This window comes from Lepisosteus platostomus, chromosome 6, assembly GCF_059453375.1.
Source record: "Lepisosteus platostomus isolate fLepPlt1 chromosome 6, fLepPlt1.hap1, whole genome shotgun sequence".
Classification (NCBI taxonomy): domain Eukaryota; kingdom Metazoa; phylum Chordata; class Actinopteri; order Semionotiformes; family Lepisosteidae; genus Lepisosteus; species Lepisosteus platostomus.
Window position 1 is genome coordinate 56,124,032 of NC_142616.1, and position 21,871 is coordinate 56,145,902.

The 21,871-nt window shown below is 37.2% G+C and overlaps 1 protein-coding gene across 1 annotated transcript; it reads right to left on the reverse strand.

Moving 5' to 3' along the window:
- Positions 1-1,867: 1,867 nt before the first annotated feature.
- On the reverse strand, positions 1,868-20,631 carry arl8ba (ARF like GTPase 8Ba). Its single transcript, XM_088636438.1, has 7 exons — positions 20,406-20,631; positions 10,870-10,950; positions 9,667-9,740; positions 8,276-8,369; positions 7,127-7,194; positions 6,133-6,203; positions 1,868-5,637 (listed from the first exon to the last, which is right to left on the reverse strand). Exons 1-7 carry the CDS (start codon positions 20,526-20,528, stop codon positions 5,588-5,590), a joined length of 561 nt encoding a protein of 186 aa, XP_088492564.1. The 5' UTR covers positions 20,529-20,631; the 3' UTR covers positions 1,868-5,587.
- Between the last annotated feature and the right edge of the window lie 1,240 nt (positions 20,632-21,871).

Genomic DNA, 21,871 nt, shown 5'->3' on the forward strand with positions numbered 1-21,871 from the left:
GATGGTTTTCGTCTCATAATTTAAAGTCGATCAGCAATAAATCCAGTAATGACATTTAAGTGCGGAGGAATAGTAACAAATTACGTAGAAGAGTGAGAGTTTCTACATAGAAACTTTTTTGTAATTACCCCGTCGATCAAGGCCATCGATATTGACAGTAGTGACATAGCGGAGACTATCATTTTCATTATCTACATGTTGTGTTATTTTATAATCTTAGGGAATAATGTAAACCACGAGGTTAATTGTGTCTCGAAATGTCAGAAACATTGAAATAAAAATATTTTTCATAAATACAAGTGACCATTCCTTGAGACATTTACTGTTGTTCAGCATTAGGAAAATCCAGCTTCGCACAGCTTCACATGGAGATGGCCAATGTCCTTTTTGTGTTGATAAATAAATTATTGCGAGTTATTCCGACAGTTTTACTTTACTCTTTCAACCTCAATCGGAAGTTATACATTTATTTCCGAAGGAAGTTAGAATGACACTCGTTGAACTAGTTTATCCGCATTCTGCACCGTTTCATAATTAAAACATTTCTCACTACAAAGGTGGAGGTACTGTACTGTACGATCACCTGTTAAAGCACAAAGTGAAAAACATTTCAAATATTGTTTCTAACATATATTATATAAAATTGTATATTTTTATCTCGAGGTGATGGTATTGTAGTTTGTAAACTAATTTATCTCAATTCTGTTTTCTGGTTCGCGTTTTACGGTTGTCCAAAAATGGTACTGGTTGCTCTCTTTTTGTCGGGTTCCAGAGCAGCAGTGCCGTTTTTTTTTTGTGTGGAGACCAACATTGCACACTGTATTATAAATATTAGTGCATTCAAATGTTTAATATCACTTGCTGCAATCAACACAATTGTAACACCATATCCTAACACTGTCTTCCCATATTCTTTAAATGCATTTCCCTCAACTCATTGTTTTCCCAATTAGATCTAATTTCTGTTTCTGATCCTTCATGTAATACTCTGCACTTGTCAACAATAAACTTTAATTAAGTGTGTGCCCAGTCCCAAATTTTGTCAAAGTCTGATTTAAGTTTTCCTTAAATTTTTCAGAGTGTTTAGTAATCCTCCTTATTTGGCGTACTCCGGGAATTTGACTAATTATACAAAATATAGTTTACTAACTATACAATAATCTACATCAAAAGAAATTAGGATCAGAGTCCCAATATAGATCTCCATGGTACTCCACTAATTAGAAAAACCTTTTGAGAGTTCCCTCCCTATTGTTTCCAATAACCAAATCCATGAACTGCCTTGATACCTAATGTTTCTAGTTTAAGAATAAATCTAATGAATTAAATATCAAAAGCTTTCTCCTATTTTAACAGGTCTTTCCTAAATCCTTGCAGACTATCCCAACAATCATATTGTCATACAGATGTTCCACCAGTTTATTATTGTTTCAAAAACCTTCAATATAATAGAACTAACACTTGTTTGTATATTATTGGTTTACACCCCTCCTACTAATGGACACTACATTGGTTAAATATATTGTGCATTACTGCTTTACAAAATGAACATCTTCTATATGCATAGCAATACTTATGTCTTTTTTAATTCTTGTCCATATGTTTTTTATTCATTAGAATAGATCACTAATGTTGTTAGCTGAGCTTTTGGGTGCATGTACTAATGGAAAAACCACTAGTAAAGTAAGAAAATAAATAATTGCAATAACCTCCATTATTTTAAATATCAACTTCAATCAACACCACGTAAGTGCAGACAATAGTAAGAAATGTTTGTCTTACTATTCATATAATCCCCCTCAACACTCAATTTATTATAGCAGTCACTAAGGAAAAGAAACGTATGCAAGAAACACAGAAGAGAGCATTCACCTGAATAAAAAGGTTGTTTTTTTTCTTATTTACAAAGTCTGTAATTGAATGATTCTGTTTACACATGCAATTTTTAATGCACAGGGAAAAACACATCTTTCTTTTCATAATAGTGTCTGAATGCCATAAAATGCTGAAAGCAGTTAGTATATCAACACAACAAATACATTAGCTTTACCTACACCCCTGATTAAATATTTAAATAGTGACCTGGTCCCCACATAAAGCATATTAACATCCATGTTCTGTCTAATTAGGCACAATGCTGCACAAATACGACAAAAGATAAAGAAAATCCTTGCCACTGTAACTGCAGAAAGCAGTTTGAAGAAGCTATAACTGCTGAGTAATGCAAAAGCACCTACAACCAGTACAGAGTGCTGGGCGACATGCTCGAACTAGTCAAAAGAACAGTGGTGAACAAGTCTGTGTTTATTATGGCAAGGCAGTAAAAGCTCCATTGAATTCCTCATCCCCAATTTTCTTTCAGTTCCCTTGAAGTTAACACTTTGTCAAAAGAACATGACGTGATGAAGGAAAGCATGTGCTTTCTCTCTCTGTGCTACTTTAAATAACTTGTAGAACGATGTAACTATGGCCAAACAAGTACTCAAAGGAGATGGCTAGGTGTCCCAGTGTGATAATGTAATTTTGTTTTGGTTCCCAATAAGTAAATCTGGCTTCCTCAAAGCCAGCCTCGTTGCAATCTGGCGATATCGTCAAAATGTGTAGTACATGTTCTGAGGGCAAATGGAGGATTTAGGGTGTAAGATATACGTTTCCAATTTATGGGCATCTATACATGTATATTATTCGTTCAAATGAAAGCTTTTCTAAGCTACTTCCTTTATGTTTGACATACTTTCATAAAGTTTCTAATGGCCAAGCAATTACATGATTGATTTATACAATTACAGTAGTAGATTTTGAGAGTGTCATTCCTGATCTTCCCCTTTCTTGTGGCTAAGGTGGAAATCTCCCATGTGTCTGAACAGAACTGGCTAGGCATCCCTCCATTTACAATTCCTCTTCTCAACTTCTGCCTTGCAGACCCAACTGCATCTGATACCAAAGATCAAGACTCTGAAGTTGGGAAAAGGAAAAAAAAACGGTTTACAGTATGAGACAGTTCACATTAACGGTTAAAATGAAGGCTTTTGTGGCACTCAAGCTTGATACCCATTAAAAGTTCGGTATTAATTTGTATTATATCAATCTTTAAAAAAATGATAAGCTTTATATCAAATAACACCCAATGCAATTTAGTTGATCAATTTTCTTTACATCCAAATGTTAATTGCTTAAATGATTTTCAAAAATACAAAACTTCTTACATGCCACGCACAACAAATGGCTTATAAAGTTTCATAGATGTCTTGTGTAGTTGAAACTAATTAAAAGGGAAAATTCACATTTTAGTGCCGAACTTGCCTCGAGGTAGATTTAATGGAGAAAATTCATATAACAAGGTTCAGAGCCAATTCTGTCCTTGATTCTGATGTAACTGAAAGCATCTTAAGAGCTCAGAAAACCACAAAACAAATACTTCATAAAATAGATCTGAAGAGTAGTGCCATAAATCTGTTAATAGTTCTGATCACAAATTAAATAAGGAAATAAGCTGCCCCACTCTCAAAGCAACATTTTGTGCTGAAGTGACTTCTCTAGACACTCATGTAAAGTTTAGGTCACCGGTGGCAGTAATATATCACCTACTTCTGCAAAGCTTTTAACTTTTAACTGACAAAGGAACAGAGTGCAAATGCAACCTGATCGTGCTTCTAGTTTCTCTGATGGGACGTCCCACCCAGAAAAGCTCTGTAAAAAGGGCCAATGTTTAAGCATTACCTTTCTATTATTTTTCTCTAAAAGAAAAGGATGTGCATACTAAATCAAAAGTGCAAAGAGTTTGGGAGGCACCAGCATTCAAATAAAAATATAAATGCAAATAGATGTAAGGCTTCATACAGAATATCTGCAGGATAGCCATAAAGTGTTCGATATTTAATTGTGCGACCAATTCATACAGAGCTAGAGCCTAAATAGTCTAATCAGAATTGAGTGACGAAATGTATTAATTTGCCATTGGATTACTACTCGTCTTCTAGTTTGCCAATGGACGTCTTGAAGAAGGGCACCAAATTGTCTGAGTGACAGATTAAACCTGCTACATGAACTCTTTTTCAGTAAGGCAATTTGTGAATGAGATTAATTGATAAAACATGGCTGTTTGGTCAACCTAACTAATCTGGAGGCAACAAGGCATTATATGGCACCCTTTTCCACCAAAATTTCCTAAATCACATTCTGAAAGAAACAAAAGGGGAATAACACACAGTGTTTTCCAGGTTAGATGAAAACCACTTTAAACAATCATTGGAACAGCATGCAAACTGCTGTGAAAGTCCTGAAAAAGTGAACATTAGTCCTTCATTCAGTTGCTGGCATCTTGCTCTAGTTTAAAAAAAGGTGCAAAATGTGTCATGAGAACTACAGGAGCACATGCTCCATTGTTTTACATAAGCAAAGCAACAATTAGCATCATTTCATTGACTCCTCCTTGTGCTTTTACATTACTGTCTTCAACATTTTATCATACATTTTTAGCATATTTACACAAGTGCATTAAATAAGGTAAGGGAATGTCTAGAGTTGTCACAATATCTTAACTGCTTCAAATACAGAACCACAGTGAATTTTACCAGTCAAGCATCATAAGTACATCAAGTTACAATCATCCAGGTTAAAAAGCATGCTTTTTATTGTACTTTATCAGCTTTTATGTTTTCCTTTTTTCTTTTCCTACCCCACACACAATTCCATGTTTAAATGCTGTTTTGGTCCAGTAGTCAGAGCTATTGCAGAAGGCACTTTCAACTCTGCAGACCACTCCATAGACAGAAACAGCATTGCAGGTTTCACCTGACACTGGAAAAGTACAGACAGGACTCTTGGTACAAGACCCCACAATAACGTACAGCTTTACCTTTGAATTTATTACATTCAGACTCTTAAATATATGCTCATTAAAGTAAACTAAACTGCATGATATCCTCTCCCTGTTTACTACGTCCATAGAGTTGCTACAGTCTGAGGACTTCTGACTACAATAAAATAATGTGTCACATTTTGATTACTTGTAGGGATAAAGGATTTCTTTAAGCCAAAAGGCAAAATTCATAAAATGTGTACAACCTAACAAAACATGATTAACATAAAACTGGTAGAATCACAGTTAAACACCAATATTCAACAAAACAGACGAACTGCCCATTTTGGCTGACAGATATAGTGGATAAACGTCAACCTATTTACAAAACAAATATGACAGACGGTAACATGATCTACTTGTACAAAAAAAAACCTGCTGCAGAACAAGGATCTTAGTCCACAGGCTTATTTGGAAAATAAAAAAGGACCTGTGATTTGGCATTTCAAAGGCATATGACATTCTGGGCTGATCTGCATTTCCCAGCTTCTAACAGTTCTAAAGCTTTACTTACATTATCATGACAACTCTAGTACTTTAAGCTGTTTTTTTTTTTTGTTACTGGAGGTTACACATCATTAGCAGTGCACAAAATGGACTGTGAAGGAAATTAAGAACTGGGCTACAAGGGAGACTGTGGTGTGAAAAAGGATTACGTCATCACAGAGTGAGCGGGGCATTTTGGAACTGATATGGCCAACAGGACAAGGGCAGGGGTCTTCAGCCTCAGCTCCTCCGGGACTTTGAGTGCTGGATAAGCCACTGCAGTGTGATATCTGTGGAGTCAGGAAACATCTGGAGTCAGCATTACACAGGAGCTGTTAGCATTACCACCTGATGACATCTGAGGCATGACTATAAATACGATTTCATAACCGATGCATTATTGCAAGTCTTAGGACAATATTACAATATACTGTACAGATGCCTTATTAACCATTATCAGGTTAACGAGGCACCTCAATGTTTGAAAACCATAAATAAAGCAATATAACAAGGATCTCATTTACATTACATTAGCTATATCAAAATAAATTTCAAAGCCATGGTAAACTGATTGGGTTACAGTTGTAGCATTCATCTAGATTTTGTGCTGCCTAAACACTCATCTATTATACAGAACAAATATTTGCTAAGCTGATCAAAATAAGAGTTCAGCAGATTCAGGACTAAATCCCTCATTCTCCTATTTTTTTAAACCATTTCCAGTAACATATTCATGTGTTTCACTCTTTTTATATTACTCTCCTCACTGACACTTTCTTCCTTACCTATGTTGTCCTTTTCTTTGCAAGAAATTGAGTAGCAGCAAATCTCTCTGTCCTGAATAGCTGCTAAATTCCTGCAGGAAGAAATCAAAAGTTTTTGCTACAAAAATGCTCTAAACAAGACTCTGTTCTAATACAAGACAGATAAATAATATCAGGTTTAGTGATCATGCAATATTTAGTGATCATGCAATAACTTTTTGTACTACAGCACTTTTGCAATATTAATATAAACAAAGAATTTTAGTGTCAAAATGCACTTCAATCATGAAAACAGACAACAAACTACATAAAAAAACTATGCAGTGTATCAAAGGTTATGCTTTGTATACATAATGACCAGGAAAAAGATGTACTATGTACTATGCAGATGTACTATAATTTTGCTGTACTAACAAGTAAATTCATTACGATTACCATTTGTCATCAACAGGTTACCTACTATGAAAATCACAGGCAAACAACTTGCATGGTCACCTTTGTAAGCAATAAAAGCTGTATGTCTGCAATACATGCTTTGCTCTAGATTATGGATTAGATGCCATTTTGTGAATTTTCTACTATTCCTCTTGTACAACATGGAAAAACTTGTACCTATTCATTCCCCGCCGAGGCCTAGAGGTTAAATGTCACCCCCACTCAACCCACAAATGTTCAGTGGTGTTCAGGTCTGGCAAGTAGGCTTTAAAAAGCCTATGTGTCACATTCAAATCGTCTTGCTTCTCATTTGCCAATGACTGCCAAAAGCCGTTGGCAAATGAGAAGCACGAGGATGTACATTGTCAAGTCAGGATAACCCACAAGGAGGGCAGCAGATAAAGTCCCAAGGCTTGGACCAAGGATTAGCAGGCCATAATACAATCTTTGTTTTTTTACATCTAACGAACGTCTGACTATAAAACAAAAACTCAGAACATACTGCAGGACTGCAGGAGAGCTTAAAAGCTTACCATACCACAGTTCCTAGAATACTTTAAATATTACAGGTTCTACTTACATTTTTTCAATAAGCTGCTTCTCATCCAAAGCACTGGGAAGATCCCTCTTGTTTCCAAGCACTAGAACCTAAGAAATACAAAACCCCAAAACGTGAAAGAATAAAATGGCTGATTTACATTGATCACTCCATAAAACTGGTATTTTTAACACTTCAAAGGCAATAAAAATAATTCCAGGTCTAAGAGTATAATTCAAAGCTTTGTTAACATTTAAAAGAGGAGATCAAAAGTGTTCATAATAGAAGTATTCAAAATCCTCAGGCATACAAAGTCAACCCAATGGATAAATCTATACTTGGCAATGGAGCAAGGGTGTGTGAGGACACAGCTAGAAGACTGGAAGACTGATCCTTGGATCAATAAGCTCCTAGCAACCAAATGAGCCTGATGAGTTGAATCATCTCCTCTTGTTTGTAACTCACACACTCTGCAGACAGCAATAATAATTCAGCCGATTCATTATCTGCAGATGAAAATGTATAGTCTTCCGATACCTAAAATAAGACAACCATCCCCATAACCAAATCTGTGTATTAGAATTACTAAGATCAAGAGATGCCACTATATTCTCTGCAGGAACTGATGTAATTTTTCATTACTGTAACCTGTTAGGTTCAACCGATATGTCAAGTCATTTACCCAACTTGGCTTGGGTAAGATCAGGCTCCTAAGTCACAATCAAAATGCTTTGAGAAACAATAAGGCTTCCCAATTTATTTTATATGCTAAACCTTTTGTTCTTGGATATAAATTCAGGAACAGGTGAACATTTTTGCTCTTTCTTGCAAGAGCATGGCTATTAGAACCCGTGTTGTTGCCATTTACAAAAACGGATGAAGTAGCCCATCTTGCCTGTAGACCTGCTGTCTTAAAACCCCAGCTGAACTTCCTCACTTCTTTTCAAGCTGGTCCTACTGCTCCTACTGGTTGCTATGTGACAAGCTTTGTTCAAAACATCTGTGATGTAGTTACCTCTGGGGTGAGCCAATTCAGTAAGCAAATGACATTCATGCTGCCTATTGAAATCATGTGATTAAATTAGCTATTTAGGTGCATCTTGTAACTTTTGCTCCAGTTGTTCAGAGACGTACTTGTAATACAATGGTGCAACAAAAGCACCTTCCATCTGGAAAGACAGGCTTACTTACAGGGATGCCTTGTAACTGTGGCTTGTCTAGCAGATTGTGAAGCTCATTTCTGGATGCCTCTATTTTTTCACGGTCAGCAGCATCTACCATGTAACTGTGAAAAAACAGTTAGCAGGTGCATGATCTTCAGCAATAAAAAGAAGACAATCTAGAAATTACACATGAAGTCAAACAGTAGTGCCAACCAAGTTCTTTCACGCATTAAAAAAATCATTTTTGGGATGTTTCTGCATAAATACAAATGCAAAATATAAATGTGCTGAACATCGTGGTCTACCTTTAACACATTTAACAAATGTATAACAATTACAGATATATAACTAAAAGATGGTGGCTATAGTAATGTATATACATGCATAAATAAGAGGTATCACCATTAGCTTTCCTACTCAAGTCACTTAGATACAAGAAAGCGGTAATAGGTTTATTCCATGCTGAGAACACGTTTCAGCCATGGAGCCTGACACACCTGAATAAGGCTCCATGGCCGAAGCGTTGTGTTTTCTTTCTTCTCTTTTCAGCATGGAATAAACCTATTACTTGTTCCTTTGCAGCCAACACACGCTGACGCAGCTACCCACCTGAACTACAAGAAAGCGGAGTCCATTAGAACATTTACAGACGCCACAGACACAAATATGCCAATAAATCCAGACAAGATTTGTAACTACAATAAGAGCAAGTCTACACTCTAGGAGTGGCCTAATGTTTTAAATCAACTATCGTAATACTCTGTTAAATTTATATTGTGTTTTGCACCTCAAAAAGAACCCAGAAAGGTACCCAACTCATCCACCTGTGAAGTGCAGCTCCAACTGACAGCCCTTATATGCCAGCAGCCACTACACAGCATCTCAATAGGAGAAGCGAGAAAGCGCTTTACCCATTGAATAAAGGAGGAACTGTAGAAAGGCCAGACTGTATACACCCCGAGTGGAATTTAGGATGGACATTAAGGTCGGCACCACTAGTCTTCCAAAAAGGACCAAGGACCAAACAGAGATATAACTATCTAGACCTAGATATAACGTTGTTTTGGAAGGATAACACCTCTTACAGTAGTGTGTCCCCAGTCATCATTTTTATCCAGAGGGACGGATGAAATTATTTATTAGATTGATTACATGACCTTGACATTTACATTTGTTACCACAGTTTTTTTTTCCTATCTGACATTATTACTGAGCTTTTAAAATAACTGTCTTGGAGATACCCGAATTAAGGGTCAGGAAAAGTCATAAGTCAATAGCATACCACAAAGAACAGCCAATTGCATTAAGATAAATATTTATATAGAAATAACAGTTTTAAAGCAGGAAAGGCACCGTTAGGCAATGGCATTTTGTGAAGTTTCCTAGCCTGGTATGCCCTTTACCCAGTCTGTTACTTACACAATAGCATTCACTCCTCTACAGTATCGCTCCCACATGCTTCTGAATCTTGGCTGTCCTCCTATATCCCAAATCTATTGAGGGGGAAGAAGCAAATTAAATCACATTTAAAAATGACACCTGTTAATTTTATCACTAAAATCCTAAAATACTTAAAAACAGACTACAATAGCAAGATTGTTATTCCTACTATATGCAATCCCAAGACTGAATACTTGTGAAATAGAAAGGACAATTTGCATGGCTTCACAAAGAGAAAAGTGTGAAAATCACCAAAAGCAGAGAGCTTTTACATTTTTACCACTAGATGGCACTTTCTACAAAGAAATCTTCTCAGACATCATCGATCTCTTTGCAGGCTGTAGCAAATGAGATGTGTTTTCATCAAATGTAAAGTGAAACTGAAAACATAAAATGTCATAACTGATGGATACCACACAAAGAATAGAACATACCATTTACCATAGGGCGAATTAAAGCCAAATTGTATTTTATTACTTTGAATACTTTTAATGCTCAATATCAATTTGTAGTTTCCTGGAGAGGAGACAAACATTCATTACCCTGATGGGCTGACCATATAACAGACGCTTATGTCATCTGTGAAGGCTACCACAATCACTTTCACCTTCTTATTTGCAGCACATAAAAAAAAAAAGATACTACAAACAATTTGTAGGATTACACTACAAAAATTTTAATTGCATATACATGTTTTTGTAGATAAATTTGCACATGAAAGTACTTGCTTCCCAAATCTATATACAAACCACTGAATATTGGCAACAGTGTTGTACAGGAAATACATGTGCATGTATACATTTTCTTAAAAATGTTCTGATACATCTCAAAATGCTTATGTACAATGTGACTAAACCAAATGATATTCAACAAATTTGTAAAGCACAAAATAAAATAAAAAACTTCAATTTTGATTTAATATTGATTTAAAATATAATTCAGCCATTAGAAGCTGCATATTTTTAAACTGTCTATTGTGCCATTCTGAATTTCATAAAACAAATAATAGAAACAGGTGAAAATAAACCACCTACATACTACAGGTATGTCAAAGTTGTACTGGAGGGCTTGGCAAAACCAGCAAGTAGTCTCGTGCTTCAGTTTCTTGTGTTACATTCTCATGGTGTTTACTGCACTCAAAATTAATGTCACAGAAAGGAGAGCTTGTTAAAAAGCTATTACCTTTATTGTCACGTTGCCTTTGGTGACTTTTCGCATGTTAAACCCCACTGTAGGAATCATGTCTTCGCTGAACTGGCCCGACTACAATAGAAATTAAAGCATTATTTGTGTATGCAAAGGCAGCACGCATTTTAGAAAACAAAATCTAGATCTCGGCAAGATCAAAATACTTGGGAAGTGAAAATTGTCTACCCCCTCAACACCACAATGAGCGTTTTGTTCAGTTGTCAAAAAGTAACCAACAGAAAATCCCATCCTGGAGATGAGTGCTCGTTTCCTTTTCTGCATTCATCATAATCAGACATGGCTATTAATGAGTACACAGTGAAGTACAAAGTGAAATGGAAGCTCATATCAAATATATTCTGTCTTTAGTACATCCAGGTTTCAATTGTAATTTTGTTGCCAAATTAGCCATCCACAGCATGTATCATAACTATCAAAGAAAGACACTTGTAAAATTTCAAACCATGATTTAACTAGAGGAAGGACTAGTATCATGCACACATATCTGTACTAGCATGCATACAGGTATAAATATACACATTTATATAGCAGGTAGACTTCCTCTACCTCACAACAAAGTTTTGGAGGTACAGGGAGTCTGCATGGTCCCTTCCCTGGAAAAACAGCACAAGTATAGGCATCGCTATTTGATATGTGCACCAGCGCCACAGTCTGAGATGTGACAATGGTACTTGATTTTAGAAGTGGCTTGACAAATCAAATAGCTAATACATGTCCTTGAAGTGAACCCATAACCCTCAGCAAAGGAATAAAGCCTGAAATTCTGAAAGGATCCACATTAAATGAAAAGGGCTGCTGTGCGCAAATGCCCAGGGTAGCCGGATGAAACATTCTAATGGTGGCACAAGGCTGGAAAAAAAAAACTGGGACAAAGTTCAAATGACAAATATCCGGTTGGACTCTTTGTTGCGGTTTTAAAAAAGCCTCAGCTCTCACAATGCATTTTGCACATTTTTTACAGTAGTCACATGGTTTTTCCTTTACCCTGGAAAGACAAGAAGAAAAGCCTCCTCATGGACACACACGAACTACAGATAACCAAAATCGCATTTGTATGAGCGCTGTTCATCACCACAAAGTATGTACAATTAAATTAAACACAAAGTATGGCCTGTGCCAAAATAATTTTAATTTTATGGATATGTCTGAACTTTAACTGAACTTGGAAACTTCACTTGAAATGCTTAGACAAGACTGCCTAATTTCCACAGCGGTATTCCAGGTTATTTTTCAACTGTCAATGCTTCCTTCCTGCCTTCTTTAAAGGGCTCAAGTCAAAGTGTACTCCGCAGATCCAAAGGAAATCCTTAACCCTATTTTTTTTTAAACTTTCGCTGGAATTTGGAGTCTTAACCCAATTCTTAACACTTGTAAAGACAAAACCTTGCTTGTTCTTCAGTAAAAACACTCCTTTTTGTATGCGAGACGTTGTTGCCTCAAACTTACCACCCAAGCACATGAGTCCAGCGTCACCTGACTCATACTAAGTGGAAGTGAGTGGGTGTGTCTTGTGACTTGCACCAGTAATCCCCTCAGATTCCTGGACTGCTGCCTGCAGACACAGCAATGCTATATTCCTATCAGTTAAGATGGAATGGGGGTACATTACGGAGTCAATTTCAACAACAAAAAAAGAATATGAATACTTCCATGAAGCTTCATATTACTGAAGAACAACACGGGTGGACAATGGTAGCAAAATAAAGGCAATACATTGACTACTGTTCTCTGAAGGCAAATTACTAACTTCATCTGCTATCGTCCACAGTGCCAAGCAGCACCTCAGAATATCACACAATAAGACTACACCTCAAGTCTTTAGACATTGATATTGGCAAAACAGAAAAACCAATATGTCTGGGTGAGACAAATGAGACTTATAGACAGGATATACCAAATAAGTGAAAGGTCCTTAGTTATGGAGAGAAGAATTTCTCTTGCAGACACAGAACAGGTTACTGCACTGGTCTTTCTTATCCCGCAATTCATGCAAAACACAAAAAAGGCTGATTTCACAACATATCCATCCCTTTCTGATCACAAACTCAACACAAGACCTACTATTGTAAAAATCAGTCTTACAAACTTCCCTCATATTGAAGGTGCAAGAGAAACTCCTGATCAGAACCACCGATTAAGGAAAGGAAGGGTTACAATTCAGCACTGGTTTGCTTGAAAGTGGCTTACATGAATAAAAATATGCTGTGAACCCAGGAGATGTGGAATTATACCACATCTTAGCCTTGTGGTGCTCTGACCAAAGCTTCTTGCTGTGAATTGTCTTCAGGCTTGTGAATGGAAGTGATGTTTATCTTCCCTCTTCAAAATGAAACACGATCGGCTGTAGAAGGTTTCTTTTTAAAGCTCATTAAAGTAGTCTTTGATTGGCTTGAGAAACTATTGGCCTTCAAATACAACGGAGTAATTAAAACCACAACATTAAAAATATATTCCCGAAAAAGTAGACCACAAGTGTACTACAGATGTTAATAGCTCTCCACTCAGTAAATACAATAAAAGTAAAGCCGAACCCATTACTGCTTTTCCTTTCTTTCCTCAGATTGGTAGACCACAAGTTAAACCGTATGCTGCAAGCTGTTACAAGTGTCTACATTCAGTATTGGCTCAGTTTCTGCTCTAAGAAAATTACAATCCACTTTCAGATCTCATGGGCTGACCTTCAGGTTTTCATGGTGCATACCTTGGGATATGCTATTCCCTCCCTAATGAACCACACCACGCAGTATTTATGATGTACAGAACAGCTATCATTACTGGAACTGCCACCGGAAGGGCCAACTTACAATAAAAAGCCCTTTGAGCAGAAAAATAAATGCTGTGTACATTGTGTTTTACAGCTGAATTTGATTGTCTTGAAACCTTTTACATTTGATTACACATTATGCGTCTTATAATTGGGGGTTCACATCTGTTTACAGAATCTAATTCATAACGATAGCCTGAAAAACAGAAAATCCTTAGAAGATCACCAGGTTCAATGTCACTTGACCTGATATGGATTTCATGCCCACTTCTATGCTGTGCATATCCAGCATTTAACATTGCACAGCTCAAACCATATTATGCATCACAACATTATAATTAAGAGTAATTCAATGTTGTTGCATCCACTTTGGTAGTTAAAAAGTTAAAAAAAAGAGATGCAAATGAAATACCCATTTTCCTATGATTACAAACTGAATTAAAAGAAACATTCGACATGGATTCAACACATCCATGAATTAGAAATTACACTTTGGTTCTCGGAGGAAGTTTAGTGTTTGCTAAAGACCTCTTATCTTGCTGCTTCTTAGTGGAAACCTTACATCCTGTGTTGGTGTGTAATTTGAAAATGACAAGTGGGTGAATTAATCTAATACCAGCCTACATTGGTAAAGATCTCATATCAGAAAACATAGGCTCCGTGTTTTTTTATACCAAGGGGTATAAAATCCATATCTTCAAATCCTCAATGCTGCCTAGCAAGCCGATATTATCAAGGAAGGATTTAGACACGATAACCCCTAAAAACCAGTTACTAACCAGTAGCGAAATAGGCCAGTTACTAATTGGCCTGTTTCAAGACTGGATTACAACATCGCCTGTACCTCTGGCGAACTGAAAACTTGTTGTTGAAGAGGACTGCTCCTGTCATTTCTTGCTGTGATGACACATGGGTACCAAGTCAATGGTTCTTGATAAAACTCATCTGATTCCAGTTAGACTACAGGATGGCAAGTGTTCAGGTTTTACTGAAAAGTTCCAAAGTAATTCTTTAATGTTATAAATATGATATGATTCTTTAAACAGTCAGGATCCTGACTTTATTTCCCCACAATATCACAAGAGATTCATCATTGTATCATTGTAAAATGGCAACTTGAAAAGCCCTTTTTCCTGTACTGACCTGAAACAAAGCAAATAGCTGCTTCAGGCATTATCCTTCACATTACTTGTGTTATTAAAGCATAAATATCAGAAAATTTACTATCCGCAAAACATATTTAATTTATGTAATTGTTTCCACAGAGAAGCTGCTCTTAGAAAACAGCCACTCAGCATCCTACTTTCAGATTTCAGATACTTTCAGACACTTTTGAAACCTTCCTGGTCTGTGGCGGCTAATTCTCCAAAATTATTATTCATTAATTCAATTATTTTGATATCACAAATATTATCACTATAATCGCTGGATTTTATCACACAAACTGCTGCGACTGACAAATTATTTAGGTTAATTTGCACATTTTACCATTTGTAACTGTAGTAGAGGTAGCACTATTAAGCCTTAACTGCAGCACTAGTATAATTAAAGTGAGATTTTAAGCGATAATCTACAACTTTTGCACTCAAACAAGAAATGTTTTCTTGAGAATCTTCTTAAGCTCCACCAACCCTCCTGAATCTATATTTTCTTACTAGTGTAGTGACGATGTTAACTCCCAAGACACAGGAACACAGAAAATCATCTTTACTCAATGCAGTCTTCCAGGTTTCACTTGGAGCCATTACTATCCAGCAAAAAGAAACAACTCACAACCAGTTGGAGCCACCAAAGCACAATAACTACTGAATATAAGCTTCCTGCAGCTTACATACTGTACACATTTCAGTTACCTACGTTCCTCCTAAAGCTGTATTTCTCAAGATGGGTATGTGGAAAAGATCCATATTTGGTAATCTAACAGATTCTCTGACCTAACCTTCTCTGGCCAAATATTTTGACATCGAGGAATGTTAAGTTCTATTATTTGTCTGGGTCTCATTGTCCTCCTTCATTCTTTCTCTGGTAGATCAAACATTTGAGCTGCATAGTTGAATTTAACCCTTGACCTCCTGCCCCAGCTGACTAGCTATACATTACAGCACAATACCAGAAGGCAGGGCTGTCCAGTTACAGTATCGTAGTTCTCATTTATGGCACATAACCACACGAGTGACCAAAGGGAAACATCACCCACAGCACTGTAAAGCCCCTTGCTGATTCAGAATGTCCTAGGTGGAAATGAAAAAGTAGTGAAAGTACCGTACTTGCTTGCACTTCATCTTTATCAATGAAGTACTATGTAATTTAAAAAGATGAAACTGTGGTAACAACAATAGCTGCCTCTTCAGCCTGAAGGATGACAAAGAAACTACACAGAAAATCACTCAACTCAAAGTATAGTAGTGAAAAGCAAATTATAAACTAAAAATATATATATTTCCAAAGCATTAGAAATGTTTCTTCTCTAGCAAATAATCATATTTATCTCAGAAATAAAATGTGTACTCCTGCTTGTGATTTGTATTAACTGGATTGCCTAAATGCAAAGTAAACACTAAGATGTTACAAAGCCCTCCCTGTACAAACAAAGGACCAATGCTTGCTTGTATTTCAGCAGTGATTAGGTGTCAAACCAACAATAATAGATTGCTGAGTGCGCCTATGGCTTTTAACTGCTGATTAACATTTGATTCAACTTGTTGAACTTGTTGTACAGAATATGGCAACTGCTGGGTATAACAAACCAATTGATAAGAAGTTCGAAGTGTGAAAGTGTAAGCAAGAGTGTCTAGACACTACAGACAGGACATCAGTGAAGGCTGACATCATTTATTTCTCATCACTATGTCCTGCTCCCTGTGCATTAAACACTTCTCAATAGATGAACATCCCTCTCTTCTGTGTTCCTATTGTATAAAAACGTTTCATTTAGTTTTCAGTAAATCTAACTACAGTGTAAGATATTCCAGAGTTATAAAGCATACACAATCTTTAAATGTTAACAATATCAGTGTTGTCTGAAGGTTTTTTGCATCAAAATGGCATGCATGTCTTTCACAATCTGATTCACTATTCTGCTATCAGCTGAAAGTTTAAAGATGGTGCATTGCTGAAGAACTACATCTGAAAGCTTGTTTAAATGAAAAAAATATGTTTTCAGATCATTTTTCAGCAGCTCACCAGGCTTAACATGTTTTAGAAAGAAAGAGTAATAAATCTTCCTCCTACAGTAGGTGTGTGTCCCAAAACAGGTAGACTTTATGCTTCAAAGAAATCAGTGGCTCTGATTAAGGTTGTGGTTCATCTACAGTGACCAATAACATCTTATGTCTTCTCACTTGAACCAACATTTAAGCTCAGATGTCAAACTGAAATCAAGATAAACCATTAGCCTGTGCTGTTTAACCTTTAGCAATTGCAAATGCACTTTTTGCACTGTTATACCTCCACTAAAGTAAACTTCTAAATCCTTCATATTCAAAGAGATGCCAGGGATGCTCAACCAGTAAAGGTACTGACCCAGATACAAATCAGACATCACCAGTTCAAACCTAGGTCATGTTACTAGCTCACAGAGGCTGGGGTTCCCCAAGAGGTGGTACACAATTAACCAAGCAGGGTCTTGGGATTAACCACACAGGGTGCTCTTGGCAGGCCTGTAAACAGCAATGGCCTGTGACTTGCAGTGGAGTAAGTAAGACATATGCCACACCTCTGATCAGCTCAGACTCTGCTGTCAGTGGCTGTGGAGCTCACAAATTGTTAAATAACAACAAGGCAAGTGTGTCAGAAAAGAATATATGCTGTTTTTCATTCTTACTAGAGTATGTAAAGGAGTCAAGGCTAGAAAGTAGAGTATTATTAATAATTGGCCAATCTACATAGAGCAGGTATTGCTATTACTATTTTTATTACTAAAACATAATATCCAGAGTGAGATTTTATGACAAGCTTGTATTACATACATTGTCCCTCTACTGGAGCTGGCTGGGCATTTGGGCCCATTTTACCTTGAAGAGGTGATCTTTACCCTTGGGGAAGGATCTTCGGAGTCCAACAGAGAATAAATTAAAAAGCGACAGTTCAACGTTTTATAGGAACAGTCTGAGAGCTTCACTTAAAACATACAATTTTCTGTCATTTTTCCCCTTGAAATATATACCCATTCATGAATCATATCAATAGTGCCATTAAGTATACATTCAGCTACTGAAATTTAAATTATGCCACATTTCTTACGTTTTGGCCTGTTGGAAAGTAAAGTCCTCACTCATAAAAAAAAGTTCACAAACGTTTTAAAATATATATATACACCAATATATTCTTTGAATTGAACCTATGAACTATCACAATGGTAATTTATAGCCCTGCTATTAAAAAAACTAAATGATATATGTAGTTTATAACGAAGATTCAGGAGGGATGACAATTCCCGAATTCAATCAGTCTCAGCTGTCAGTAATTTTTAATCATTCCTAACGCCATTTCCTCATTTCAAACATAATAAATACTATGTTATCCCCTTCCCTCCCTCACATCCATCCTTAGCATCCCACCTCCACCTTTGCAGGTGTCCCTTGGTCACTCCTCACTCTGCATGGGGGTCTCAGCCTCCTCATCCTATGGCCAGGAGGTAAGCCCTCAGGCATGTGGAATAAGCCAAAGTTACTGTCTAAAACACTCCACAAATGCACTTGATTATGGTCTAAAACACTTGGAATGCGCTTGATTCTTGGGTATTATTCCTAGTAAACGTTTACTTTAATGTAACACATAGGTGGTCTAGCTACTGATGTGGCTTTACAAAGATCATTCCCCAAATACGTTTCATTCAATTTTTTTATGTTAATTATTCAGATTTACAAGCTACTGATATTGTCTTTGGTACACACCGTACTGAATTAGTGTAAAACCAATAGTTAGTTACCAATAGTTAAGTATTTTATGATTTATATCAGATATAATGGTCTTATGTGGGATGCTAAAACTGCAATCATCCAGGCATTTTATGTTTTTTAACCTATTTGTTAGGTTTAATAAATGTTATTCCTTTGGGACATCCAGATCATGATTCAGCCTTAAAATGACTGTGGTTGTCATGGCTACAGTGTAGCCCTCTGCAGACACCCTTGTGTAATTATATAACTGACTAGGTAGTAAGTGAAAAGATCTCGTTTGCCTCGTAAAAAGAAATCCTCCCTTCCGTGTTTTTGTAATATGCATGTACATGAAAACAATTTCTGCCAAGATAAAATTCCATCTACTAATATAAAGCATATTTCTTTACAATAATTCAATTGTTTATGTAATAACTACGGCCCAAATATGACTAAACTGTGTTTAACTGCGTGACGTTGTTCTTTTGACAGCCAGGATGTTTTTCCTGATTTGTTACACGACCACACGCATATACAAAGGTGCTTAACTAGTAAGTATTAGAAAGCGTGTAACGGTAGACTCACAACACACGACCGTCTGAATGTGTTTCAAAAACAGTGTCAGATTTCACATAAAAGGTGATGCACAACAGTGACATCGAGTCTAGTGACGTCGGTCAGGGTGAGCCAGTCACACTTGAGGCACACTCACATGATCCAGTCCTGTTGGCCTTCGTATGATAAAATACGAAAGATATTTAATCGAAACATCTACATCAATGGTATAAGAAAAGCTTTAAATTATTTCAAACCACATCCTTCGATGTGTACTGTATTAATTTCTCCTGATCAGTTTTAGAAGACTGACAAGTTTGCAGTGCTAAGCAGCTAAAGTCCTTTAAATTTCCAACCGCAAATCACCCCAAGATGTGTCACAAGATGCAAAACAAACACTTGCTTCAGGCAAAAGATTAGTAGTCACCGACTGCATGGCAATTTGGGAAAAAAAGAAACGCAAACGAAGCAATCTGTTTAGGGCTGTTTACAAGTGTAATGCTGATGTGTAACTATCGCAGCTTATTCCGGTCTTGTCAAGTCACCTGCTCCTATTACCCAATACCCTTGGCCTTAAACAACACCACGGGCAAGACCCATTTCAAAATCTGCAAGTCAATAACGTTTTCATGCTCCGTACGATTAAAGTTACATCCACATTCAATGCAGCTTCTCACATATAATGACATTCTAACTTCGTGGCCAGCTACAGCTGAGGGCATCGTTACCGTTGGCCAAGGTGCACATAAGAGAATGTAATAACCGCTTGGCCGGGACTTTGACCAATTCATCCCAAAGGACTCGTATTTCTCAAAACAGGGTCGTTCACCTGCGTGTCGACGCAGCCAGGAGACGATCTGGAGTGAAAAGGTTAGTCTCCCTGTGCACACACCAGCGAAGCACGAAAAGGAGGCCTAGTAAACGTTAAGTTCCCCATCTCTTAAATGACCGATTCATGCCACTACAGCATTACACGTGTACAACCGAGGCATCGGTATTCTTGAAATAATCTAAAAACGAGGTAAAGAAAACAAAACCGAAATTTTTTGCCGCACATCCGACAAACGGCCTCGGAGCCTAGACCTGTTGTGTTTACATTCGCAAACAGCTCAGCTGCCCGGTTAAAAAAACCCCAAACAAACCTATCTTTCCTATTTTAAATGTTTGGTTTCTAAAACATTACCATCATAGTCAATGTTCAAGCGTTACTGGCAATAAATAACGAAAACGCTTGCTTGCCGTCCCCTCCCAGTCTAGGGCCGGACAAATGTTATTATTCACCGGTTGGCAATATAATATTAAGAACTCACAGCTATCACGTTGACAAAGGTGGTCTTCCCAGAATACTGGAGCCCCACCAGCGTCAGCTCCATTTCCTCCTTCCAGAAAAGGGATTTGAACCAGTCCAAAAGCCTGTTTATGAGCGCCAGCATCTTGAGGTGCAACGACAACCACACGAAAACTGGGACAGAATGTTGTTTCTGTCTCCAAAGCCCCAGCCAGGAGTGCAAAGAGTCGACAGGAAGTGAGCTCTTGTCATATGACTCTGAAGCGCATGGAGACCTTGCTCGAAAAGGCAGATGGGCAAGTTTGGTTTACGGGCACAGCGCTGTGCTCAGCAGCTGAGATGACGACCTCTAGTGGTGGTTATTTTTGGCCAGGCGAAACTGAAAAAAAGAGATTCCAACATTTTATTTGGACAGGGCTGTCTGATATCGAAAGGAATCAATAGTAATAGGTGCCCAGTATGGAAACGTGAGAAATATCCATGTGAACAAAATAAAACTAAACATCTTAGAACATTTGCTTTTCAGCATGGAATAAACATTTACCTATTCTTTGAACCTTAGAACGTGTCTATACATTTATGCGACATATCCCCTCTTATCATCCCGACAAATTGTATCTTGATCTCTAGGATGGGGGCAGGTTCCGTCTAATAGATTTTGTTTTTCCCCCATCCAGGCTACACTTAACATTCTCTGTTAACATGGAACTCCAAATGCAATCCTAGAGGATTAAATTACAAAAACTGGATATAAGAGCAGTAATTCACATAAAGTCTCTGTTTTAGAGTCTGATTGATGCCTTACTGTCAGGGTTTGTTTTTAAGCATATACTTCAGTGCCACTTAACAAACAGACTAGCAACAAAGCACAACAACAAACACTTGGTTGCTGGAGGAAACTCACAGTGAGGCCGTCTGGTTTCATTCGTTGGTGTCTCTGGTGCTACAGGGCAGGATGTTTATTGAATGAGATTAAACGCAATGGTGATATGAGGACATGCAGATATACTAACTTACCTTATTGCAGATTCAGATCTTTAATGCAGATGCAGATTCAGACTTTGCAAAATAAAAAGTAAGCCTATACTGTGAGGCTTTCCAATTCTCATTTGTTTTAAGGCCTCTCGGTACTGTACAGGAATGCTTAATTTGAAGCAGCTCGGAAAGGTTAAATGGTCTTAATACATTTACGGAGTATTCTTAGGACCTAGCTCCTTCGGAGGTGGTGTCCTTTAGATAAGATGTGAAACTGAGCTCTTTATTTCTTGGTTGTTAAAGATTGCCTGGTACTTTCTAGGAGAGTGGTGGTGCTAAATTATTTTCTGGGCTTCTGCCATCTGGCCTACCCAAAATTTCCCCTTAATTCAACTGGTGAAGCAATTTCTTGTCTGATCTGCAGTGTGGTCACTGCAAAATAATACTTATCACCAATGTGGAAACTTCCTATATATAAAACACTATGGGATGCAAAACACTAAACAAATGCAA